The sequence below is a fragment of the Magallana gigas genome, chromosome 10, assembly GCF_963853765.1.
Source record: "Magallana gigas chromosome 10, xbMagGiga1.1, whole genome shotgun sequence".
In the NCBI taxonomy this organism is placed as follows: Eukaryota; Metazoa; Mollusca; class Bivalvia; order Ostreida; family Ostreidae; genus Magallana; species Magallana gigas.
In genome coordinates this window covers 2,724,606-2,752,576 of record NC_088862.1, presented here as the reverse complement: position 1 = coordinate 2,752,576, position 27,971 = coordinate 2,724,606, and the positions used below count along the sequence as shown (strand labels likewise).

The window sequence follows — 27,971 nt, the reverse complement described above, 5'->3', positions numbered from 1 at the left end:
GGAAATTAGGATTGAAATTGAAGTTATATACTACGCCAGACCCCCCCCCCCCCCCCCACGTGCCTGCTTACCTAATCTTAAATTAGCGCTAAAAAAGGAATGAATAAACAGACAAAAAGAGTGACAATATATATTAGACCACCCCACCCCCCTCAAAAAAGAGAAAACAAACTAACAAAGAAACCTTCCCAAAACCTTTAAAAAAAGCAAAATGAATAAAATAAAATAAAAAAACAGCGACAGTAAGGAAAAGGGTAGCAACAACAGGAAGTAAAATATTGGTGACATTTGGAAAAGTAAAAGTAAGTTAATTGTAGCAATTAAATTGCATAAAAAAATCATATGATTTAACTTACTCGATGGTCTGCGGAAAGGGTCGGGAAACAACCCACCAACTTCCAATTAACAGATTAACTGCATCCCCGGGTCTGTGCATCCAAAACTGAGAATGTCCTAAACTTATCTAACTAACTCAATTTTCGGTGATACTAGAAAATCGCTTAATTTATTTTTCATAGTTATCTAACACAGCGTGTCTAGGAAAACGTATCTTACCATGTGAACGACCACTTTCATGCTTTAAACTGATGAATAATGAAAAAAAAATCACGATCTTAAAAGACATTGAATTTAAACTGAAAACATGCCTTCTAACATTTCCATGAATTTACGACACTACTGTACCATGAATTGATATTTGACACCAGCTGATGTTTGCCGCTCTTCATTAATTGCGTACATGCCTAAAAGGATGAGACCACATAAATATCTGCGCATTTAAACTGTTTTCATTTTCGGGTAGAGTAAAAAGAAATTCAAGCTTAGCATTTTACTCTTTATTCCTATGCTAAATTTAGATTTCAAGGTGAAAAAAAAATGGAAAAAATGATACTAATATTTGTTGCATTCTTTGAATAAAGGGATGTTTACTTGTAATGTAGACGCGATTTACGTTTTCATTTATTAAGTACGATTTGTTTTTTCAAAAAAGGGCTTATTTACCAAATGGCTCTGTTGACATGATTCCGGATTTCGGTTTTTAAAGTTCGTCCGTTTACCTTGTCTGCACATAGAAGGGACTCCGCGTTTTATCAGTACGGTTGTTGATTGCTATAGTCTTTTGTATCCACGCCTGGGGATATAATCTAGGGGTATATACCTGTTATTTCTATCGGTGATCCAAGCACGCAGTGCAGTAGATGATCACAATGGGTCGGGATCTCATCAATCTGTAGTCGCAAGATACAGAGAGCAGGGGCATCCCCCTACTGAACTGGATTCCGGATTCCGGGTGCTCTTTGATAAATCGTTTCTTCATTGGCTCAATCTACTGAAACATTGCAATAAAGCTTCAGGGGGTTATTTAAGAGGTCGCGGTTCGTTATATGGCTACCTACGAGCTGCAAAAATTCAATTCTCCGGAAATGCTTGAACCGGAATACCGCCGGAAGGAGGCCGGATGTTTCGTTCGGGTGACCACTGGATTTATCCTTGTCTTCCTGGCGTTAATTCTGGTGGCCGGAGTGGCGGCGATTGTGTACTTTGTGCAGAAGGACAATTTACAGACGACGAACGATGACCCACAGGTCACAAGTGTCTCAGCGGAAAAACTCAAAAGTGATTGCGAGGCTTTGGCGGAATCAGGGAAACTGGACCAAAACAAAGTTTGTAAGTATACACAAAAAAAAATTCAACAATAATAACAGTTCCATTCCTAAGACTGGTCCTTTTTAAATAAGAGGCTTTGTCATCAATATGTTGCTAATCAGATTTTTAATTATGATATGTTTTGGTCATAATTAATATATGATTAAGTAAGTATAGCTTTACAATATGAATATCTACCTATATTTTTACACAAAGCTCTTCTTCTAAAGGCGATAACAACAGTCTAAAATTGACCACGACCATCGAGCCATCTTAATTTTTTTGGTCAATAGCACTTCTCTACTATATGTAGTTAAACCAATCTAATTAAGATTATACGTTAAATTCGCTCGCTTACTCGCCACACAAACACCGTTTGTGTAGCGAGTAAGCTAGCAAATCTAACGTCTAATCTTAATTAGATTGAGTTAAACAGAACTACAAGTACATAAGGCGGACACCTTAAACAATTCTAAGATATCACATTTATTTCACACTGGGACAACGGACACTGAATAATGTTTCCATTCTCATTCAGCAATCAGTATGCATCAACTTTGTTAGAATTTGCACATTCTGTTTGAATATGGATTTATTCTTGTTGCAGTGGCGTCAGAAGCAAATTGAACGGGGGGGGGGGGGGGGGCGTTATGGTTACGTTTAACTTTGCAAAAAAAAGTTGGTTTTGACGCCTATGTAGATAAATTGAATGGACATTTGATCCGGAATTATTTCGCATATATACATACTAGTGATGTAAGATAAATTCACAGACTTAAAAACTTGATCACACATCTTCGTTATAGGTACGGTGAACTTTAGAAATATTTCATTCTGGCCCACAGTAACCTCCCTGCCCTTATCTAATGCAAAAACTATTCAATGGAATGAATAAGGAATGATAACGGCGTGAAAAGGAGACCCAACTCAGAATAAAAGATTCTGTGTTATCTCCCTGTACATCTTGTCCCAGTATATAGAGTAGAGAGCGCACCTGCAGTAGAAAGGTGTCCGCATAAAGCCATTGTAACACTCTCATATGGCCCTCGGTGTTAACGTTTTAAAAAAAGCATTGTCTCCATAGTCGTAAATAGATTGCAACCTCGATAAAAGTAAAAAAAAATAAACCTTTAACTAAAATAAACACATTCATACATGAATAAAGTGTGTATATTGTAATAGAGAGGTGTATACATTGCAACACTCAGCTGACTCTCGGTGTGAAGTTCAACCATTGTCGTCATACCCAACAAAGTAATATGGACTCAAGAAAAGCGCTGTCTCTTTTGTCGTTAATAGATTGCGACTTTGATGAAAGTAAAAAAAAAATGTTAAACTAAAATAAACACTTTCGTATATGTTTATAGAGCAAAAAATTGCATTACATAAAATGGAGACGACCAATGTCGTGCGCCATTATATGCCGTCCCCATCAACGTGAAATCTTCTTTTATCGGTCGATACGTTTCAAAAGGTCAAGGATTTCTTTATAAGATTTTGAGCCTGATTTTCAAAATAAAGTACTGTTGTTAGAACTATACAAATCAAAGTTCGTCGTCAGAAGATTAAAGTAAACAACCAATCTGTCGGTCTTTGCAGCTCGTGTGCCGGAGTTTATTTAAGATATGGGTATTAGGTGTGCTAGAAGTTTGCAGTTTAAAGTCAAGGTCACATATAGATACGAAGCACCGACCATTTCAAAAGAATTTCTGAACGTGTTAGTGGATATGGTTATCATAAAGAATGTCTAAAGCCAGAATTGGACGTGTTTAAAACAACAATCTGTAGTAAATAGATACAAAGTAGCCCAGTCTATAGACTGTCCCCATCTAGGAAAAGTACACGGATTTACATGTATGTGCTCTCCGTGGTAGAGTACTCGTAGTATGGAGAGCATTATATTCTATGTGGAGTGTCTATGGGTGGCTCTTGTGGACATACATGTACATTATATGGATACGGTGTCGAATACTTAGTCTAGTGAATACTAATATATTCATTAACATGCTTTAAATTTGATAGATAAACTTCTTTTCGACAATCGACACATCCTTAATTTTTAGTGATGTACAATGTAATGAAACATGCCAGAAGTGCACCATGTCTATTTGAGCAATGATGTCTACAAGAGTCTCTGAATGAGAAACACTTTAATATTTACGTAGAAAGGTTTGATTCATCACTGACCCAAACAAGTAGACTCTGCTTGCAGGCTTGCTCTGGTGTCACGTGTCTGTCATTTTATGGTGCTCAAATAAATGCGTCCGAACAGTGATTCGAACACAATTTTTTATGCACCAAGCGCGGCACTCTAGCTACATATGTACGTGTAAATATTACAGATTTTAAAGACACTTTCAACATTTTGAAAGCTATAGGATTTTTTCTTGTGGGAACTGTCACCCCTACCCCAATCCTATATCGTAATTCGTAAGGACAATGGCATATATAGAGCGCGATGCCGGTCTCCGTGGAACTGTGTGTAAGCCCTGAGCAGCGCTCTCCAAGTTATCAGACTTCTCGGTGATTTAGATCACCGTTATCAAAGTCTCCTCGAATTCTGTGTGTAAGGATTACCTTATCAATAGAGAATATTTGTCAAGTGTTAAAAAAAACTGGGTCTCCAGCCGATTCCAGAGTATCAATACATTCAGAAGGATACCCCGATATCCCACGCTCCACACTCGCCTCTCTGATCTAGCTGTCGTATCAAGAGCAGATTGTCAATGACAACTTGGGAATTCTATCACAAATAATGAATTTTATCAACGTATTGGTTCGTTAGGTACATGTATTTTCAGTTCACATGGTCATAAATGTAGTTCAACCTGACATCTGAGGTAGTATGGGACATCTGCCAATATTTTTGATGTGGATTAAGTAAATTATAATTAGATACTTCCACCAGTTTAGAATTTTAAAATTTTACAATACAATATTTACCCCCCAAAAATACGTTTTAGAAACTTTCTGAAAAGTGAAAATTTTAAAATCCCCAGCTGGGTTCCAACTCATGGCTTACAGATTTGTAGTGAACTCTCTAACCCACTGCTCTACGCTGTTAAGCTTAGTTAACAATTTCGGGAAAGAGACTATTTATAGAATTGAACTACACTTGATTTTATTCTTTATTTCGACTAATAGTACGACACAACATGGGGATGTCCCATGTACCACCTTAATATAACGAGACATGACAAGGTCACGTGGGCATAATCGATTCTACCTCAGATCCAAACATATAAAGTTTGATGAGTTTTACAGTATACATGATGTTCATCTGAACTGCAATTTAGAAAAAAATGCACGAGATTTTCACTTATCCAAAATGTAAACTATGCTGAGCTAAGAAAATTTTAATTAGTGATTTTCATGTACTAGATTCATAGCGAGTCAAGACAAGTTACATGATTTGATTATAACACATCTTTATTGAACAAAAATACAATTGGGATTGGGCACAAGTTCCATAATTTAGACCTTCCTCTCCCAATATAAAGATAAAATGCAATAGATGTGTACACATCATAAAAAAAGGTCAGTAACTTATGGACCATTCAGCCCCCCCCCCCCCACTAACAAGCCCTTTCTCATCGTCGGAATCCCACGGTCGGTCCCGCTTCTCTTACCTCCCACGGGTAAGTGTAGCGAGACCGAATCTCGTTTGAGAAGTTATATACATGTAGGCTACTACTTCTCAAAAGAGAATAAGACCGAATATGCCGTGGGTGTCCGACATGCAATGACCCTTTCTTATGCAGAGTCTTTTGTTCCTTTTCTCCATGTCCATGTATTTTTTCTATCTCGCTCAACACAAATCTTATACAGTGTAATGTTTGTTTTTTGAACAATACGACAGGTACTGTATGTCCAACTCAAGCTCCTGCAACATGTCCAACATGGACGACCAAACTACCAGTGACGTTATTAAGCACGTCAACGCCATCATCGACACCACCACCTGTGTCTGTGGACTTCCGCTTGCCAAATGACGTCATACCGCTGGAGTATGATGTGACTATCAAACCGAATATGTTTAACGGAAATCCAGATTCATTCTCTTTCGAAGGAAATGTGAAAATAAAAATAGAATGCAAAACGCCCACGAATAAAGTAATTCTGCATGGCAATATGCTTACTATTAGTAACGTTAAATTCGGAGCAATTGCTGATTCTAAAAGAACGCTCCCTGTACCTGAATTCGACCCACAACGCCAGTTTCTGACCTTTCGGTTGAATGAATTTCTACAAACCAGCAGGACTTACGAACTCAGCATGGACTTTCGGGGACCACTGAAGAACGACATGAAGGGACTCTATCTCAGTTCCTACAGCCACGGCGGCCAGACAAGGTAATGATAAATGTATTCTACAAACTTAGAAAAATAATTGTAGCAGACGTAGTTCCTACATCAACGGGTAAAGAAGGTAATGATAAACAGGCGACTAGCCAGAATGGAAAAGGAAACGGTCGGGGTCTGAGGACCCCAGTGAGTCCAGGGCAAATCCCTGCTGGGGGCTCGGGGGGGGGGGGGGGGGCCAAGCCCCCGAAAGCTGCTGGGTTTTACCAAAATTTTAAGTCAATTTCCTGCAAAAGAAGAAAACATCCTTTTTCTCTAGCAAGTACGTAGCACTAAAAAAAGTTTCCTTGTTTGAGATGACGCAACAAAGGATTCATCGTTATCATCGGATAATACTTTCAAAATATTAGTGCATATGGTATACTAGTAATTGTTGATGTTTCAAGAAAACCTTAAATCTAAATAAGATGGGATTTTTTTTTCAATTCTCCATATTAATAATATCAGTAAAAGAAATATATATTATTTGTTTTGTTTAACGTAATTTTTATCTCATCGGAAATGTATTAAAAATCTTAAATAGTCTTCCACGATCCTTTTACAAACTTTAATTAAAGAATAAAAGATAGTTGGGCGACTCTTATAATTAGCTTACTTTTACTCATCAAATTTATGGTCTGGATACACAGGATAACACAGATTAACTGCTGCACTTTATTTCTACTATGCCCTCTTTCTCTTAAATTTTGGATGACTTTCATTAGCAATGATTTAATAAAAGACTTTTAATTTGATTGCACATACTTGCTGAATATAGATTTGAAATGGAACAATGTTAAAGACACAAAACAATTTGAAACAGGTATAGTGCTGGATAGTAAAATCTTTTCTCCAAATAAATACCCCCTCCCCCCTCCCCCTCCCCCTCTCTCTCTCTCTCTCTCTCTCTCTCTCTCTCTCTCTCTCTCTCTCTCTCTCTCTCTCTGTTATAATATTTCCGCATTAAACATCAGTCACTGTCTTGGATCACCCAATCTTTTTATCCACTGTAACTCCCTTTAGCATTTCCATTGTTTAATCTCTTTCTTTTCCAAAACACGATGCAATGCGAAAAGACGATGTTAATAAAGTGCCTTTCTAAAAGACTTTTTCGAGGCCTATATAATAATGCAAAAAAAAAAGATGTAAAAATCGTGAGTGATCGTCATATCAGCCCCTGAATAGGATTGAATTCAGACGTACTTGTAATAGTATTATATTTTCCTAAAAACCAAGCGTTTTTTGTAAGCTCGGCAGATAGTGAAATGTCGCAATGACATCCACACGAGCAATATTAATTGTAAAAAAAAAAATGTTTGTAAAATCCGAAGATGTTTTTATTTTCATTTCTTGCAATCATAATTTCATTTCACAATTAAGGTCTTGTAATATATTCATTTAGCTGTCAGAAAAGAGTTTGTAAATAAAAATAGCACCTCTATATAACATTTATCAAGTAGGTACCTATAATATACTATTTGTTAGTTCAAATAGTTGTTAATTGTTAATAGTAGTTAATTGTTAATTAATTAATTAATTTATTTCGTTAATTGTTAATAAAAATAGTTGTTAGTTCGAAGTGCGATGATACTCTTATGAATCCTGTACTTTGCTGAAAGAAGAAAAAAATTGTCGCGGATGCTACATGCGCGCCAACGTTGAAAGGCCACCGGATGTTGAATTACTGCTGCAGCTGTGTGACGTGGTCGAATGCACGCTGTCTTCTGTCCACTCGGCCATTGCTCCCGCGAACTTAGGACAGTTGGAATGCCTAAAGTTATTGAGCTTCGGAAATGGGTCTCGATCGATTAACGATACAGAAAAAGATTCTGCAATATGTCTATATTACCATGGTTATTAGGCCTATAACGTTATACCGAGAACCTCGAGGTCAATAACTGGGTATAGGATACGTAACGTACAGCGGCAGCTTGATGATGAAAGATCAAGTGGAATTACTCTTGCATCCTGCTTTCAGCGTTAACAATATTCTGTGTTTTATGGGAAGGCATATTCATTTAGGCTACTGAATTACATAAATTATTCATTTAGGCTCTATTAAGGCTACTTAAATAAACTCTTTCCTTCTTGTATCTTTTTTTGAACGTAGTCTGGTTAATCTCAGCTGAGATACATGAATTTCGACTCTTGACAAACCAATTATTATATTGTATCAACCATCCAAAATGACATAACATGACCTAACTGTGTTTCATATAAAAAGGTTGAAATAATGGTTAATAGACAGATGTACTAATTAATATACTTTTAATTCTGTGACAGATATTTGGCGACCACTCAGTTTCAGCCAACAGATGCCAGGAAGGCGTTCCCTTGTTTTGACGAGCCAGGGTTCAAGGCCAACTTCTCCGTGAAAATAATCCGCCCGAAAGGATGGACGTCCCTGTCCAATATGAATATACGGGAGACCATGAGTCATGGGTACATGCATTCACAGGAAATTTATGCAGATTTCCAAAGATTTGAAAGTAGAAATGGTCTATACTCTGTCCGTAGTTTTTGCTTCCACCACATTTTGCTTGATATTTCGATAATCATAAATACCTTTGTGCTCAAACTAAATATGTTCATCCACTAATATCAAAAATGTCCAGACTATCTGTTTTGAAACGCCCCCTCTACCGCTTCAGGTTTCAATAAAAATCACAAAATAAAAAGTCTACGGGAATTTTGCATTGCATCAGGCATTAATAAGCCCGGATGATAACGTTGAAATATTGCGCGAGGTATCCCGAGTACTTCCGAATGGAGAAAAAATGTAAACTTTTCCCATTATAAATCTCCGTAAGAATTTGTTTTTGTTTCTGTGAACTTTAATGAGTGAAAAATGATAATTGTCCAATGAAGATATCTTGGTTATATTCCCTTTCATCGATTTCAATTGTATTCCTTTCACAGGTATGTGTATTTTTATTAAAAATCATCAAAAAGTGATGGAAGCAATAACTTTGAGCAGACTATAAATGGTTATATTCTTGAGATTTATGGTGAACCCTTTCACATTTTATTCCATCAATATTTCTCTTCCAATCAGTTTCAATTGAATTTCAATTTTCAAGGTATGCATTCAATAGTATCAATGAGCTTGGCATTGTGTTCTAAAACATAAAGATGTTCAAAACTACCATGTCTACTTTATGACATTCTGAACAAATGTTTATGAAATAAATTTCTGTAATGAAATGAAATTAAGTAAAGTAAAACACAGTTATAGCAAACACGCTTATGATGAATTGACACTAACAGTGAAGTGATTTTCATTCCCAGTATCTATATTATATGTAAACTTGACGGATATAACGATTTTAAAGAAATAAACAGCAATTTAAAAAGTTCACTGGGATATAAACTTGGTTGGTCACGTGATCAAATCCTGTGAACTTTTTAACATTGCTGTTTATCACTTATATTTACGTTTGAGAATGGCAAACCGTTCAGAATCATTAATATAACGGTGTTTTTACGTTTATATTATTGCAAACGTCAAGAGATAAGCGCATGCAGTTATCATTGTGACGTCACGAAAACGCTCATACAGAATTGAACGTTTTCGCTTTTCTATAGATTCATATAAGGAAGCATATTTGCAAATGCAAATATACGCATATAACACATTATAACCATGTTTTACTGTAAATCCCACGTCCACAATAATCCACCATACTTAACAAATATGAAGAATGTTCAGCTGCCAACTTGCTTTAATTGCCAAGTGAATTATGATTTACAATGTCTAGGGAGTATATTCTACACTTGATATTACTTGAAAAAAGGTTGAATTTACAGAGTGATGATTAATCATTTGTCTTGAATATAATTTTTAAGCTCGACAGAAGAGGAGGATGTGTACCACACTTCTCCAAAGATGTCGACCTACCTGGTCGCCTTTGTAGTGTCGCAGTTTCAGTCACGACAAGGAACATTCACCAATGGAAAAGTGAGTCATTAAATACTTTATGCAGGCAAATATTCGTCTCCTTTTATTTTTACCCTGTTCTTAATTTTGCCCCAGTATACTTTTGCCCCTTTTACCCTCGTTGTTGACGGGCAAATTTAAATTGATGGCACACAAATGCTTTAAAAAAAATAAAGATACAATCTGACTATTAGCAAATGGTTTAAAAAACCTGATTTTCAGTCAACAGGTGCTTGGTAAGATGAAAAAATCTGAATTGCAATAAACAGGTGCTTGTTAAGATGTAAAAATCAGAATTGCAAATAAAATAAATGAATTACTCACCATATTATTGTAGTTAAATTATACAGGTAACATGAACTTTGACCTTTACAGCCTTACCTGGCCTGGGCACAGCCCGCCGCCTACAACGAGACGGAGGAAGCGCTGAATGTCGGAGTGTCCATCATTCAGAAGTATGAAGACTTCTTTAACATCGAGTTTCCTCTCCCTAAACAAGGTACCACACTATCTAGACTTCTGTATTATTGATCCAGATCATATTTAAGCGGGCTACTGAAGATTCATTATTTTATGCAATTATTTAATTTTGTGATTTCACAATTTTGCATCAAATTGCGAGGATATAAAATTGTGAGTACCAATTTTTTTTGTTTAATTTACATCTGTCCAAAAATTAAGAACAAGTTTTTAAAATCCACAAAATGTGATTCCTCTGGTTTTACGCAGGTATTAATAATTTTCGTTTTCATTGGAATCTACATAATTGGATGAGGATGGTGCTTGTTTTTAAGGAATCAATGAAAGCAAATTGAATATGAATTCACTTGTTGTACTGTAATTTACTAGGGGAACTGACTCAGATATCTACAAAGTTGTCTCTGTAATGTATTGATGATTGTTGCTCACCACTATACACTATATTGCTTGTGATGGGAGGATGCCATTTTTTTTTAAAAGATTTATTTATTTACACTGTATGTTTATGTAGAGATGGTTTTTCTTTAAGACTATTATTCAGGATTCAGGGGCCAGATTTTCTTTCTGAATCATAAAATTTCTAGATTTTTAATTATGATTTTGGTAGATATAAAAGCTGTAAATCCCTTTCACTCCTTCGAAACAACAATAATTTCATTTTATTCAGTAGAGATAATTATTGATCTATTTTATCTCTTGTAGACAACAACACACACTTATATTTATTTATATTCTGTAGAGATGATAGCTATTCCGGACTACCCCCTGGGAGCTATGGAGAACTGGGGACTGATCACCTACAGAGAGACGGCCATGCTGTACAACAAAGAGATCTCCTCCGAGGCCAGCAGACAGAGGGTCACACAAGTCATCACTCACGAACTCTCACATCAGGTCAGAGGTTAAAGGGTCACACAAATCACTCATTAGCCATTACATCAGGTCAGAGGTTAAATTTTTTAAGTGTCACCCAAGTCATCACTCATGAACTCTGACATCAGGCCAGAGATAAAAGGTTCAAGGGTCACTAAAGTCATCACCTCATGAACTCTCAAATTAGGTCAGAGGTTAAAGGATCGCTAAAGTCATCACTTATGAACTCTCACATTGGGTTAGAAGTTATAAGTCAAAGGGTCACACAAACTCCCACATCATGGCAAAGGCTTAATGTCAAAGGAATACACATTTCATCACTCCTGAAGGCTCACATCAGTTCAGGGTTAAAGGTTAAAGGGTTACATAAGTTTTCACTCTTGAACTCTCACATGGGGTCAGAGTGTAAAGGTTAAAGGGCCACACAAGTCAAATCAATCATATACCTTCACATCAAAATACATCTCAATCAAGTACAAGTTTCTTTGCAACACTCCATTCATCATTCGATAGTTATGAAAGTTAGGAAGAGAAAACCTGTGCATTCATACAATATCCTGGATTTAAAAAAATGTTAATTTATTGTCATTTAGAACTTTTGCTCTTTATAATCAATGACTTAGATTCATGTTGTCCAGCGACCTGTCTGGAGATGAAGGCTCTGATTTTTCAAGAGTGAACATTTGTCAAAGATTGACTCAAGGCATGATCAGAATCTGTCACTGTTGTCAAAGACAGAAACCACCCATTCCTGTTGTATACAAGTGTTGTTTGTATGTATCAACACGGGTTTTCCCCACATTTCAAGCTGACTATACAAGATACATAGAAGTTAGGTGAATAGATGTGACATATTTTCCCTTTGATCATTTTATAATATCCAATCATGATTGTATGTCATAATGAAGTAAGGAACTGTTTTGTGATAAAAAATTGAATGCATTGCTTCAAATTTTCTAAGATAAACATAGAAAAAAATCATTAAGTTGCTAGAAAGACAATTATGAATATTGGCTTTCTACATGTATATAGCTTACGTCATCAATAGCACGGCTATTTCTTTCTCTCAGTGGTTCGGTAACTTGGTGACCATGAGATGGTGGGATGACCTGTGGTTAAATGAGGGATTTGCCACATTTATAGAGTACTTTGGAGCTGACCTGGTACACCCAGAGCTAAAGATGGTAACTAGACTGTATACACGTATTAATCCTGTAAATGGAGTCAAGTTAAGTCGTACCCAACCCGACTCGCACCCAAACCAACTCGTACCCAAATATTTGAGTACGACTTCACTAGTCAACTCGTACCCACGGGAAAAATATATTTATACTAGGAAAATAAAATACAATAGTTTTCATTCATAGGTTATGTTTTTTAATTATGTTTTATTTAACTTTAAATTAACTTTGCCTGTTGCCTAATCCATTTGATTACTCAAAAAAATATGTTTTAATTATAAAACAATATCTAATATAGTGATTTACTTACCATTTTCTTGCAGGAAACACCTCTCTCTCGAACCATGTTGATCTACCAAAAGTGATGAAAATGTGTGTTTCTTCTTAATTATGAGCAGCATGTTTATTTTGTGCTGACAAACTCATTGGTTGATCGGTTGAACGGAATCACATAAAGCAATTAATTTTAATTTTAATTGATGATAGTTAACCTGCTCATGCATAATCATTCTTTGATCCGTCCGCATTCAAGTACAGAACTATAGTATACCAGATTTTTATAACAAATTCTTTTAGATTTGTTATACAATTCGCATATTAATGTTATCGATAATATACAAAACATAACAACATACGAATAAAAGCCATTCATTTTATTTTCCTAGTATAAGTATATTTTTCCCCGTGGGTACGAGTTGACTAGTGAAGTCGTACTCAAATATTTGGGTACGAGTTGGTTTGGGTGCGAGTCGGGTTGGGTACGACTTGACTGTAATTCCTGTAAATTACATGATTGTACTTTAAACAGCCTTTTTGGCATATCACATTTTTGTGATGGCATGCATTGCAATATTTGTTGGGATGTGTTTGAATTAAGATCTCTTTATTCTTAATACAGGATTATAAGAATTGATATCGATTGAAATATTTTAAATTTTTTCAAGGTTTTGAACTAATTAAGATGTAATTAACAGTTCTTTATATCAGAAGCAACACATATATCTATATCATCTTTCTCTGTTTGCAACAATAGTAACTGTTGTAAATCATAATGTATTTTCCCATCACATCAAATTAAGTTTAATATACAGATTAATTATACATGCATACAGAAAGTATAAGAATATTTCAGTGGGGTATATGCAAAGTGGTTGAGAGTAATATCAAATCCCAGCAGCTGCTGTAATATTTGATTTAATACTTTTTTGGTCAACATCTGCCATGGAATATTGAGATTTAGACCTATCTTTGGTATAATACATTGTATGTTGGTCTACATTTGCAGCTGGAGAAGTTCACTGTGTCGGAGATGTTTGAAGCCTTTGACATGGATGGTCTGACGACCTCTCACCCCATCTATGTCCCCGTGGAGAGCCCCGACCAGATCAATGAAATCTTTGACCACATCATCTATAACAAGGTAAGATCAGAGAGAGAGATACAACACATCATCTATAACAAGGTAAGATCATGCGCTAATGAGGGAGAGATACAACTCATCATCTATAACAAGGTAAGATCATGAGCTAATGAGAGAGATACAACTCATCATCTATAACAAGGTAAGATCGTGAGCTAATGAGAGAGATACAACTCATCATCAAAAACAAGGTAAGATCATGAGCTAATGAGGGAGAGATACAACTCATCATCTATAACAAGGTAAGATCATGAGCTAATGAGAGAGATACAACTCATCATCAAAAACAAGGTAAGATCATGAGCTAATGAGGGAGAGATACAACTCATCATCTATAACAAGGTAAGATCATGAGCTAATGAGGGAGAGATACAACACATCATCTATAACAAGGTAAGATCATGAGCTAATTAGAGAGAGATACAACACGTCATCTATAACAAGGTAAGATCATGAGCTAATGAGAGAGAGATACAACACATCATCTATAACAAGGTAAGATCATGAGCTAATTAGAGAGAGATACAACATGTCATCTATAACAAGGTAAGATCATGAGCTAATGAGAGAGAGATACAACTCATCATCAAAAACAAGGTAAGATCATGAGCTAATGAGAGAGAGATACAACTCATCATCTATAACAACGTAAGATCATGAGCTAATGAGGGAGAGATACAACTCATCATCTATAACAAGGTAAGATCATGAGCTAATGAGAGAGATACAACTCATCATCAAAAACAAGGTAAGATTATGAGCTAATGAGGGAGAGATACAACTCATCATCTATAACAAGGTAAGATCATGAGCTAATGAGAGAGATACAACTCATCATCAAAAACAAGGTAAGATCATGAGCTAATGAGGGAGAGATACAACTCATCATCTATAACAAAGTAAGATCATGAGCTAATGAGAGAGAGATACAACTCATCATCTATAACAAGGTAAGATCATGAGCTAATGAGAGAGATACAACTCATCATCAAAAACAAGGTAAGATCATGAGCTAATGAGGGAGAGATACAACTCATCATCTATAACAAGGTAAGATCATGAGCTAATGAGAGAGATACAACTCATCATCAAAAACAAGTTAAGATCATGAGCTAATGAGAGAGATACAACTCATCATCTATAACAAGGAAAGATCATGAGCTAATGAGATAGAGATACAACTCATCATCTATAACAAGGTAAGATCATGAGCTAATGAGAGAGAGATACAACTCATCATCTATAACAAGGTTAGATCATGAACTAATGAGATAGAGATACAACTCATCATCTATAACAAGGTAAGATCATGAGCTAATGAGAGAGAGATACAACTCATCATCTATAACAAGGTAAGATCATGAGCTAATGAGAGAGAGATACAACACATCATCTATAACAAGGAAAGATCATGAGCTAATGAGATAGAGATACAACTCATCATCTATAACAAGGTAAGATCATGAGCTAATGAGAGAGAGATACAACTCATCATCTATAACAAGGTAAGATCATGAGCTAATGAGAGAGAGATACAACTCATCATCTATAACAAGGTTAGATCATGAGCTAATGAGAGAGAGATACAACTCATCATCTATAACAAGGTTAGATCATGAGCTAATGAGAGAGAGATACAACTCATCATCTATAACAAGGTTAGATCAGAGAGAGAGAGATACAGCGCTGGTTTACACTTAAAAGCTTGATTGGTTAGCCAGTACTTTATCTGTTGAAACTGCAGTCAAGGCAATATCCATCACAGTTTTTTTTTGAAGAGAAGTCTTATTGAAAGTATCTTAAGTGTAATACTGTATATCCGTTTTTTTTCGCATGTCACAAAATTTGCGAAAATGGGAAAAACATAGCATTTTTAATTTGCGTTAGTCATTTTTGCGAATTTAAAAGTGTCTTTTTGATTAATATTTTGCGATTTGAAAGAGATCGCAAAAAAAGCGAAAACTAGATCATTGCGAAAATTACCGGATATACGGGAACTGATTGTTTGAGACTTGCCATACTTCACAGAGATTTCTTGCATCTAAAGTATAGTTGGTTAACAGTAACTGAAACAGTTAACTGATTTTGAATGAATTAAAAGATACTATTTCATGACAGTATAAGTGTATACTGTGTTCAAAGATTGTTATTGTGTCTACAAATTATTATTGTTTTACACAGGGGGGCTCGGTAATTAGGATGCTGCGGTTCTTTATGGGAGAACAGACGTTCCTTAAAGGTCTCCAGGTAACCACGGCTGAATTTAGTCAACTTAGTAATTTACTCTGATGTGTATATATACTCTATGAAATATTCTGTATGTTACAACAAAGGAAACTGAACAGAAAAAAAAAATGACGGAAGGACAATGCTTAGTGCAGATACCTAATTAAACAGGCGGAATTAATATCCACATAAAATTGCGAAAAGCACATTTCGTGATTTTTAAAATCTCGCTTTTTTTTGGAGAGATGTAAAGCACATGAAACTATGATAATAGTGATTGTATATTGTCGGAATATGATGGAAAATGATTTAAATTTTAGCGGAATTAAGTACTGATGCGTAAAATAAGGAATGTACATGTTGAATTTTGACTTTTTAAGGACTACCTGCAGAGCAAGAAATACTCCACTGCTTTCCATGATGATCTGTTTGCTGCCCTTGATCAGGTAAACTCAAAGTGTTTGACAGATAAATTTTACTATGTTATCAACAAATTAAACCAAATTGTAGTACCGCCTTCCCCCTTAATGGATGAAATGTGTGTGCCTTCAATATGTCTGTCAATTTTGCCCATTGCTGAATTCATCTAAAACTAGTATTTGCTGTAGGCTTATTTCTTTTCTGTCTGTGCATGATTAACTTGATGTTAGAAAAAAAGTTATTTTTATAACCTGTATTCATATTATTTCTGTGAGTAAATGGTGACTAGATGTGATCATTTTCTTATATAGAGCAACAGATAAATGACTTTTTTTTAAGAGAGTATACTAGAAATTACACGTTTTTATGTATGTTCATGGTCACCAGATGCAAGATACGTTCATTTTTTTTTTCTGACAGAGAGCCCAGATAGAAGGAGTGACCTACCCTGCCAGCATCAAGGACATCATGGACACCTGGATCTCCCAGATGAACTACCCGGTTGTCAAGGTTACCAAGAGTTCAGCAGGAGCGGTTCATGTACAACAAAAGCGTTTCCTTGTCAACGACGCCTCCTCTGACCCGGGAAAGTTTGTCTCAAAGTTCAAGTAAGAATTATTTATGGAGTATAAAGAGAATGTATGACTAGAATTGATGTCTATTGGATAAGCATCCTAAGTGAGTAATAATGGTTCCTCATATATACTCAGTTGCTAGCTCTGTATACATAAGAGTGGAATTGAACCTTTAACATGGAACACTATTAAGATATAAGCAGGTGAAAGAATTAAGGAGTAATTCAGTTTCATTCTTAAACATCTATACAACATCAGTTGATTTTTCTGGGTAAGTTACAAACAGTCAAAGATTTTGAAGCAGGTTTAATCATAAGAAACTTTCTTGACTTCGGTCAACAACTGAATCATTAACTTTCTTGCAGAATAGAGATGAGGTGATATACCGTATTTTTCGGGGCATAGGCCGGTATTTTTTTCCTCCGATGAGCGAGCCCTGGCCTATCCCCCAGGATCGGCTATTCTTAGACTCAAAGTTAAAAAAATTTAACAGTAAAATATAAAATCCACTGTTTTTATACTGTTGTAGCAATTTATTATGAGGGTTGGATTTTTTTCATCCGTTTGAACTATTGTTCGATAGTTGTCCCGTTGATAATTTTTGTAATGACATCGTGAGTAATAAAATGTACAGTACTGTACAAGGTATTTCTTTACAATCCCAATCAAAAGAATTTTTTTCCCACGTTCGTGTATGAACCCTGGAAACTATTATTGCGTAGTAAAAAAGAAAACGAAACCGGGTAGAATGTAATATGACGGAATTTTGGTGAATTCTTCATGTCTGCGTTCGTAGGAATCACTGGTCTTGGGTGTAGAATAAATCAAATGCTATGTGTTTTTACAATTAATTTTCTGTTGGATGAAATAACGGTATTCTGGTGTCGTGTGTATATACAAAGGTGTGAAACCAGTGACTAAAACACAGCCTAGGGGCACGTAGCCTAGTGTACACCGTTACACTTGATTGCATTAACCGTGTTTTTAACATGACAACTTCTCTGCATAACGACAAGTCACTATTTAATTAATTAATGGAAAGAACACAAATTAAATATTTTATGTTTGGTATTTCGTTTTCTCATTCATAGCGATTACGGGGGATAACTCTATTTGAATATGAAACCACGTGTTGAGCTAATGGACGCCATACCCCGTATTTACAAGTAGCTTTCAAAGTATAACTTGATTAAATGAGATTTAGCAATAAGTTATTAATAAAATATAAAAGGTTTGGTAAAATATTATACTTAGTTCTACCAGACAGAACCACGGAGGTTGGTGTTGCAATTAAATTTACACTATGTAAAATTACGATACACAACGATACACCGACGAATACAGAAGAGACCAAACAGCCACAAAACACAGATTAATTTTTAAAAATTGCTTAAAATATATATGTTAAGCAAATTTAATAACTTTAATTACTCTTTTGACTTTCTACATCGATATTCTGAAAGTATATACTTAATACGGTGACTTTCTTAATCAGCGGTCATACTTTCACTATAGTAATCATTGATTGAAAATCGGCTTATCCCCCAATTAGGCTAGTCTAAGGATTTTTCTTGAATTTTGTCTAAAAATTAGCAATTCGGCCTATGCCCCACATCGACATATGCCCCGAAAAATACAGTAATTTTGTTATAAATTACTACAGCTACCAGTGGAAGATTCCCTTCACCTTTAAGACCAGTAAAGATGTGGACTTTAATGTTACAAATTCTGATGTACACTGGATCATGTCACCAGAACTGGGTAAGGACAAATTTTCTTCAACTGTGAATAAAATCCTTCGAAAGCAACTAAGGATGTTTTGCTATAAAATCTAATCTTAGATTTTTTTAGAAATTATGAAATAGCTAACTCTGTCTTTGTCTTGAGAAAGTTTAATCCTGATGTCTAAGCCTGGTAAATATGTATTTATCGAAGACACTGATTATAAATCCTAGATTAATAATTTTGACAAAGTTTTGTTTTTAAAAAAAAAAAGAAAACACCAAAATGATTTTAATTGAAGGAAGGACAAACAGATATTGTTTTTATTTATTTTAGATATCCAAGGCAGCATGTATCCTAGTAACCAGGGGGATTGGATTCTGGGTAATGTCCAGCAGTACGGGTTCTACCGTGTGAACTACGACACAGACAACTGGAGGGCACTAATGACACAGCTTAAGCAGCAACACACGGTATGTAGACAGCAGCTGTATGCAGGATATTATTTATCACTGTCCTCACTAGTGTGAAGACATTGAAGTTTGTTGGCACCAGTTTTCAAATATTTTTATTTTTTACAGGTTTACACAATTTTATTTATTCACTTTTATCAAAAGAGAACAAACAGAATGTTTCATAATTCATTGAGGTTTGAAATAAGGGGAGAAAGATTCTCACAAAATCTAGTATTACAATATGACATACCAACCATATTAATTTTTATATATTACCTGTAAGCTCTTTGGAATCAGCTTACTATCATTTTTTACATGCATATTAACAATATTTCTCCTTATGTCATTGCAGAGGATTCCCCTGCTCAACAGGGCACAGTTAATCAATGACGCATGGAATTTGGTGAAGGCGGGGGAGCTGTCGGTGGGCGTCGCCCTGCCCAGTTTGGAGTACCTGGACACCGAGTCCGACTATGTCCCATGGGTGTCCGCCATGAACGAGGTTGGATACCTTTCCGACATGCTCGGAGAGACCGAGGCTTACGGAGACTTTCAGGTGAGTAAGCAATATCATGTATGCATTTAAATGTGTAAAGAATAAAATGCACAGTAAAACATGGTTAAAGCAGAGTGCTATGGACAAGTTTATTAGATTTTTTATAAAAGTAATTCATTATATCTGATGAATTTATGGTTATACAGTTAAATTAATTAAAGAATGAATAAGGCTTTGCTGTTTTTGCATTTTTTACTGCGGATATTTTAAAAAAGATAATTAATTAAAAGTAAGGAAAAACTATTTAAATGTAAGAAATTAGTGAAAAACCTTCCATTATATTTGTTTACCACTTACTGAATAAATGTTTTTATTCTGATCATTTTAATTTGATTGAAGACTTCAGTGAATTGCACTTATTCAGATAAGAGTTTTCCATTCATTCTTATTTTGATATTAAAGGATGTCAATAGATTTGATCGCAACTGAAATTGTAGAATATGTAAACTGTGTTTTTTGCTGCAGATGTTCATGAAGGAAAAGTTGAGTAAACTCTTCAAGAAGTTGACACTGGACGACTCCAATTCCACTCACATTGAAACGTAAGATTGCTAAACAAAATCTTTTTGATTATGCAATTACTGAATTCCTAAGAGTGAAATGTCGCTCAGAGCAGTGGAGGATTTCATACCAAACATTGACGGTTGAATTTACTGAACAATCATTGCAAGCAGAGTAAGCTCTGTACACTTACATTTCAACAAAATAAAGCAGGCTGATAATTTATGAAGAGATGATGTATATGTATAATCTCTATGACCACACTTGATGCCTCTAAGTACTGTCTGTCCTTAAATTATCCAGAGATATTTCAATGTTGCGTTTGCTATTAGGACAAGCTTCATGTAGTTATGGTATATTGTCTTCTTGTGTGACAGCAACTACTCTCAGTACTGTCAGTACTTTGATTGAAATTTTGTTAATTTTCTAGCTTGCTGCGTTCATTGGTGGGACGTGCAGCCTGCAGTTACGGTATACCCTCGTGTGTGACGGAGGCCAGCAGGCTGTTCTCTGCCTGGATGGAAGACCCACAGAGAAACAGGTCAGGGGCAATAACTCTGTCAATCCTCATCATTGTACACAGATGTCTTTTTATCTGATAAGTTGATGAATAACTTTTTTTTTCTTTTGAAAATACATTTTTGTTTATTGATGGTGTGTGTTTTTAGTGTTGTATTTAAACAAAATTATTCAAAAACAATTTTCCTATTGTGGGATCATTTGAATTTATTTTGATAAATTAATTCAATAAATTGTTGCTCAGTTTCGAATGAAAATATTCATTTAAGGAAAATTCTATATTTATTTGTTTCATACGATATAAAATGGTTTGAGGCAGTTTACACTTTATAAACTGTTTCAAACCATTTTATATCATGTAAAACTAATAAATATTGAATTCATTGCTTATAATTTAATTTTTTTACTCTTCATTGTAGATAAAAACGGTCATTTGACCTATAAAATGACGTAAAATTGTACAAAATTCAGATATGTTTTTGATGTTAGTCTTTCTGTGATGTAGGCAACATTCTTTTTACGATATAGAATAATTTTTTAGCCAATCAGAAAGCGCGTTACGACCAGAATTAAATTATAATATTTTGAAAGTTCTCTGTCCATAACCAAGTAAGAATTGGACTTTATCTGCAGAAACTGTGAGCTATGTGACGTGAATTACCACTCCCTATTATTGATAAACTCTATGCTTAGATCTACGTGTCTAACAAAGTGTTAACATTAGATTCTGTCTGCCTGGTTGTAGGATTGACCCTGATATAAAGAACGTGGTGTACTGTACGGGGATCAGAGAGGGGGGACAGAGGGAGTGGGAGTTTGCCTATAACCAATATAAGATGACCACTGTGGCCTCGGAGAAGTCCCTCCTCCTGTCTGCACTCTCCTGCTCCTCCCAAACTTGGCTCCTAAGTCAGTAAGTGTCACACCAACAACTTTGTCTCTTCATGTCTTTTCTGGGCTGCTCTTGATTTAGAGAGAAGTTAAAGTTAAATACTTCTCCCAGCCATGAAAGCATAAATGACTGGTGCTTATCTGCAGTTTCCGTGGTGCTAAACAGGTAAGAGTAATTGAATCCGCCTGGATTGGACACCAGTCCAGAATCAGCCTGGATTGGATACCAGTCCAGAATCCGCCTGGATTGGACATCAGTCCAGAATCCGCTTGGATTGGACACCAGTCCAGAATCCGCTTGGATTGGACACCAGTCCATCGCCGGTTAATTTCCAGCATAAACTGGTACCCAATAGTAGCTGGTTGGACTGAGATAATGTAGATAAAGCACTAGTGTCTTGTCTACAGACACAACACACTACAGTGACAACAATGACCACAGCAGGGCTCAAACCAGTGACCAGTGGGCTACTGACTTAACACATATGACCACTGAATCATAATCTCCACTCTAGATAAAGAGATTAGATTTGCCACACTCTCACATTCAAATGCAAGGTATCTTTTGCAGTGTTGATAGCCAGCGCCTGTTTCTTTTTAAGTGTAAATGCCAATGTGTAGTGTAGATGATTTTTCTTGCCCTTTTTAATGTCCATTATTAAAAAAGAATATTGGCCACAGGGAGTTAATTCACACTGTTCACCATTATCTTATTTTTTTTTACAACCTTAGATTTGGTTTATTGACAATTGGAAGGATTTCAATTGTGTTGTATTTTATATTTAAGCTACCTAAAACTCTCCTTGGATCCAAATGAAATTCGCAGTCAAGATGTCACCAATGTCATCATTTATGTGTCAAGGAATTCGGTTGGTCGATACATAGCATGGGAGTTTATGCAAGAGAACTGGGAGACTTTAAGACAAAAGTAGGTCCAAATCTGAAAAGCACTTTTCTTTTGAATTCTGAATTCTGAATTATCATTCCTAAAGAGTACAGCTCACATTTGAAAAAAATCATCATGTATTCTTGTGTTTTGCAGATTTGGCAGTGGGTTTTTTAAGTTTGCCCAATTGATTAAAGGTGTCACAGAATCGTTTAATACTGGCCATCAACTGAGACAGGTAAAATAGTACAACAATTGGTCAGAAAAAATTTGTTTCTCATGCCAAAAATTTCAAATTGTTCTGACAGTCAGGAATATATAGTTGACCTTATGTATACATGTAATGTAAGATGACTCAATTTTTAGCTCACCTGAGCTGAAAGCTCAAGTGACAGGGGTAGCATCTGACATAGCACAATGGGTCTGAGAAAATAATCATTGAATTTTTGGGTCAAAATTAGAGTCAACATACTTTTGAGGGGGGATTTTTATTTACCAGCTATTCCAGGAGTTTTTATCAAGGAAGGTATTGAACATTTCTATATTAAAAAAATGGCCATAATTTGAAAACTACTCGGCAACACATTTCTTCAGAATTTAATGAAATCTCAATTGAATTTTGTCGTCATACACATTTGGAATGAACATTGAAGTTTGACACCATAGCAGTTTTTGCCCTTTGTTCATCATGTGTTATTGGTTACAGTTGGAGGACTTCGTCCGTACCCATCCGGACTTAGGAACTGGTCAGAGGGCTTTCCAGGAAGCTATAGAGAACACCAAAGCCAACAAAGCATGGATGGAAACAAACTACGCCACCATCAAAACATGGCTTGAAAAAATGAGGTCTGGTTCCTCAGTCCAAAAACTGACCGACGTCAGACTGCCTCGTTCCAACATACCGACTCTGTACGACATCTACCTGAAGCCAGACATTTATTCAGGGGACCCGACTCAATTCAAATTCTACGGTAGAATCAGGATCAGTTTTGAGTGTGTTGGACCTACGATGAATATCACCATGCATAAGAACAAGCTTACGGTCAGTGACATTCAGGTGTTCAATCAGAACGCAGGATCCTCCGCCCCGAGGGTGGCGGGTCAGTCGGAGGACAAGGATCGACAGTTCCTCATCATTCACCTGGACGGGTCCCTACAGAGGGGACAGAACTACACCGTGGCCATGAACTTTGTTGGCGAGCTGACGGACGATTTAACAGGGCTCTATCTCAGCTCCTACATGAGGGACGACCAAAAAGTGTGAGATATTTGTCTGTTAATTTTTCTATATTCCTTCAGTTTGAAGTGATTAATGTATTGATGTAAAAAGGAATATTTTGTAAGTCACAGTCATAGCTATACAAGTAATTTTAGCACACATCTTTAACAGTTATTGATAAAAACTTAGCAGTAGTGAAAGTTATAAACAAATGAACAATGATGAAATCAAGAAATTTTTTAAAAACTTGTGTTGGGGTAAGCTGTTCTGCCTGTGGTTTTGTACCTGCATGGAACAGCAGCGGATAGTTGGTGCAGTTCCTGTTTCAGCCATTAGATTCCTTTCCTGATAAAAAAAAATGGTTAGATTTGATTTACAGTTGACTTAGATAATATTTGTTCACTTTATTATAGATACATGGCTACAACTCAGATGGAGCCTACAGATGCCAGAAAAGCCTTCCCCTGTTTCGATGAACCAGACTTGAAGGCCCGCTTCAAGCTCACACTGGCTCGCAAACCAGATAAAATCTCGCTGTCAAACATGCCCATCATAGAGCACCGGAACAGGTAAGTGTCTTATTATGATGTCACTGGGACATGTACATAGATGACACAAATCAGTGATGTCATGGCTAGCTGTTTACTAGACCAATGATGTCACTGATAGATGAGTAGTAACAAGTAGTTGTCTTACCATGATTTCACTGGTATGTGTGTACTAGATCTGTGATGTCAATGATAGCTGGACACTAGATAAGTGATGTCACTAATAGATATGTACAGGATCAATAACATTACTGGTAGGTGTGTACACGTGATGTCACTGATACATGTGTACTAGATAAGTGAAGTCACTGATACATGTGTACTAGATAAGTGAAGTCACTGATACATGTGTACTAGATCAGTGATGTCACTATTAGATGTGTCCTCAGTCAATAGTAGGTGTGTAGTAGATTGATGTCACTGGTAGATGTCTTTATTTGACCTTCATGCCCTTTGTGTTACAGCAGTGACGGGTTTGTGGAGGATGTGTACCAGGTGTCGGAGAAGATGTCCACTTACCTGGTCTGTATCATCGTCTGTGACTTTGTGTCCAGGACAGACATCACCAAAAATAACATCAAGGTAAACATGAAACAACATCCAGGTAAATGCCAAAATCAACATCCAGGTAAACAACAAAAACAACATCAAGGTAAACACCAAAAACAAGATCAAGGTAAACACCAAAAACAAGATCAAGGTAAACATGAAACAAAATCAAGGTAAACACCAAAAACAACATCAAGGTAAACATGAAACAACATCAAGGTAAACACCAAAAACAACATCAAGGTAAACATGAAACAACATCAAGGTAAACACCAAAAACAACATCAAGGTAAACATGAAACGACATCAAGGTAAACACCAAAAACAACATCAAGGTAAACATGAAACAATATCCAGGTATAACACCAAACAGAGGCTATAATGGGGATCAGTATTTCTGTTCTATGTCAGAATTTAGTGAATTAAACCCAGGAAAACTCTCAGACTGTACACTCACCTCTTGCACCAGGAGCTTAAATTAGTATGTGGATCTATCAGATGTGATGCATTTGTTTTACTGTTATTTAGAAAAGGTATAAAACTTTGCAGACTGAGGCATTCACAAAATGAGTGTTAAATGAGTTTTTAGTTTGTTAAATTAACATCTATTTTATCATATATTCTAAGTCTTTGGTTAGTTGGGTCTCTGTGTTTTGATTTGTTTTGTTGGACCGTTCCAGTATTCAGCCTGGTCCACTCCGGAGGCCTACAACCAGACAGTGCTAGCCCTGGATGTTGGCATGACAACCATTACATATTATGAGGAGTTCTTTGGCATTGCATTCCCACTTCCAAAACAAGGTGTTCATTTGAAGAAAGTTATGAGAGAGAGAGAGAGAGAGAGAGAGAGAGAGAGAGAGAGAGAGAGAGAGAGAGAGAGAGAGAGAGAGAGAGATGCACTGAGAAGAAAATCTCTGATGTAGAAGTAATAGAAAAAAATGTTCTAGAAGATAGAGATGTGAGTTTAATTTTACATCTTTCATATCTTCCAGACATGATCGCTATCCCTGACTTTGCTGCGGGGGCGATGGAGAACTGGGGACTGATCACCTACAGAGAGACGGCCATGTTGTATCAGCCTGGCGTCTCCTCGGAGACCAATAAGCAGAGAGTGGTGACCGTCATCACACATGAACTGGCCCACCAGGTGATGCTCTGTTTGTCTTACCTTTGATCAATCTCTTATTATCCTCATCCTTCCTTCTTGAAACAGTTGAATTTAAAAAATCAAACGGATCCATTTGCATTTTTAAAAAGATACATTTCCGAAATCTATGGAAAAATAGTCCGAGTCTGAAGTTTTTGAAAAAAAATGAGATTTTTTTGTTTTGTTTTTGTAACTTCGAATTTCAAGACCTATGTTATATTTTTCTGTATATCAAGTGAATTTGTCCTGAACTTTTGCTTTAAATGAATATTAGAATGATCATATTTTACTTTAAATATGAATGAACATGAGAATTTTTTGCATTCAGTGGTTCGGTGATCTGGTGACAATGGAATGGTGGGACGACCTATGGCTGAATGAGGGATTTGCCACGTTTGTTGAATACCTTGGAGCCGACAATAAATACCCAGAATGGAAAATGGTAAAGTAATCTTTTAAATTATGAAAGGCACAATTCATTATTATTGTAGATTCTTATCCATAAGTCGTATTTTTGCATCTTAAACAATATTTTTAATTTCCATTTGAGCAGTTGGAATTGGTTATGTCCACATGTATAGTTTGCTTTCAGTTTGAGTTATTATCTGTCGTTTTACTTGTCTATTGTTTATTTTCAGTTTGAGCAGTTTACGGTGGCGGAGGTTCAGGCAGCTTTTGGATTCGATGGCCTGGTTTCTTCACATCCGATCTACGCCCCAGTCTACAATCCCGCAGAAATCAATGAAATTTTTGACACCATCTCTTATTCCAAGGTCATTTTTCAACTTAACGTTATCATTGGTTTTAAATGCTAAAATTTTTTTCCTAATAGATATCAGACAAACATCTGACAAATAAATTAAGGTTGTCTGATACATTCTTAATTACTATATATCTGTGTTGTTTTCTTCCTGGACATCAATCAGATTGGAATGATACACCGTATATCCGGTAATTTTCTTGGTGATCTAATTTTTGCTTTCTTCGCGACCTCTTTTAGATCGCTAATTATTAAATACGCAGAAATTATGTCCAGTGTCATTTTCTGTAAGGAACTTTTTAAATCGCAAAAAATGACTGACACAAATTAAAAATGTTTCAGATTTTCGGCATTTTCGCAAATTTTGTGACGTGCGAAAAAAAACCCCGGATATACGGTATTGACTGTGATTTGATAGTTTGTTGCTTTAAGAGGGCTTGATGGTCGTTGCCATTTTTAGACTATATTGATCTCCATAAGAAAAAGAACTCTATATAAAGATTGAGGAAAATAATAAAATTTCAAAGCAAATATATATGGAACTTTTTCTAACCAAATACAAGTTTATAGCTTATAACTTCATTTATAAAAGTTTAAGGTAGATCTGTTGGTTAATTTGTTGACCTTCCAGCCTCCTTATATATATATATAGTTATAGAGTGGACAATGTGCTGGTATTTATTATGGTAACTGATCTTTCTTGACCACAGGGTGGCAGCATCATCAGAATGATGCAGTGGTTCTTGGGCGATAACACTTTTAAAAATGGACTAAAAGTGAGTTTTTATCTAATTAAAATCAAATATTAAACAAAAAACAAATGTCAAAGAGACTAGTAATTATCTTTTTAGGAATGATATTGCATGCTCACAGTCTACATGCACATGTACCTGCTCAATTATGTTTGATTTTACATTTAGATGGCTAAATCTTAATTGTTTCTTATTAAATACCAGTATTTTCTTTAATTCCTCAAAACTTTAATGTAAATTTAATGAATGTTGCGTATATGAGTAGTTATATAAATAAAGCTTTCTTTAAAAAACCTGTTCATAACAAATTATTTGATAGTAATGAATATATTAAACATGAACATGCAATTCGTAATATTTAATCTTT

At 35.7% G+C, this 27,971-nt stretch overlaps 1 protein-coding gene across 3 annotated transcripts in view; it reads left to right on the top strand.

The window, feature by feature from the left end:
* Nucleotides 1-956: 956 nt before the first annotated feature.
* The window catches only part of LOC105340635 (uncharacterized), a 61,457-nt gene continuing 34,442 nt past the window's right edge, over nt 957-27,971 (top strand). Inside the window, exons 1-27 of one of the 3 annotated variants that reach the window (XM_066074058.1) lie at nt 957-1,668; nt 5,507-5,999; nt 8,271-8,429; nt 9,834-9,945; nt 10,300-10,423; nt 11,144-11,298; nt 12,348-12,461; nt 13,744-13,878; nt 16,060-16,125; nt 16,485-16,550; nt 16,945-17,132; nt 18,763-18,860; nt 19,158-19,294; nt 19,629-19,832; nt 20,298-20,374; nt 20,764-20,874; nt 21,598-21,765; nt 22,531-22,671; nt 22,786-22,867; nt 23,336-23,889; nt 24,262-24,417; nt 24,861-24,978; nt 25,626-25,746; nt 25,938-26,092; nt 26,421-26,534; nt 26,731-26,865; nt 27,563-27,628. In XM_066074058.1, the coding sequence (XP_065930130.1) occupies nt 1,386-1,668; nt 5,507-5,999; nt 8,271-8,429; nt 9,834-9,945; nt 10,300-10,423; nt 11,144-11,298; nt 12,348-12,461; nt 13,744-13,878; nt 16,060-16,125; nt 16,485-16,550; nt 16,945-17,132; nt 18,763-18,860; nt 19,158-19,294; nt 19,629-19,832; nt 20,298-20,374; nt 20,764-20,874; nt 21,598-21,765; nt 22,531-22,671; nt 22,786-22,867; nt 23,336-23,889; nt 24,262-24,417; nt 24,861-24,978; nt 25,626-25,746; nt 25,938-26,092; nt 26,421-26,534; nt 26,731-26,865; nt 27,563-27,628 (4,332 nt within the window). In that variant the 5' untranslated portion in view covers nt 957-1,385. Of the gene's footprint in view, nt 1,669-5,506; nt 6,000-8,270; nt 8,430-9,833; nt 9,946-10,299; nt 10,424-11,143; nt 11,299-12,347; nt 12,462-13,743; nt 13,879-15,526; nt 15,537-16,059; nt 16,126-16,484; nt 16,551-16,944; nt 17,133-18,762; nt 18,861-19,157; nt 19,295-19,628; nt 19,833-20,297; nt 20,375-20,763; nt 20,875-21,597; nt 21,766-22,530; nt 22,672-22,785; nt 22,868-23,335; nt 23,890-24,261; nt 24,418-24,860; nt 24,979-25,625; nt 25,747-25,937; nt 26,093-26,420; nt 26,535-26,730; nt 26,866-27,562; nt 27,629-27,971 lie in introns of those variants that run through there. The other 2 variants (XM_066074057.1, XM_066074059.1) reach the window with 2 other exon arrangements.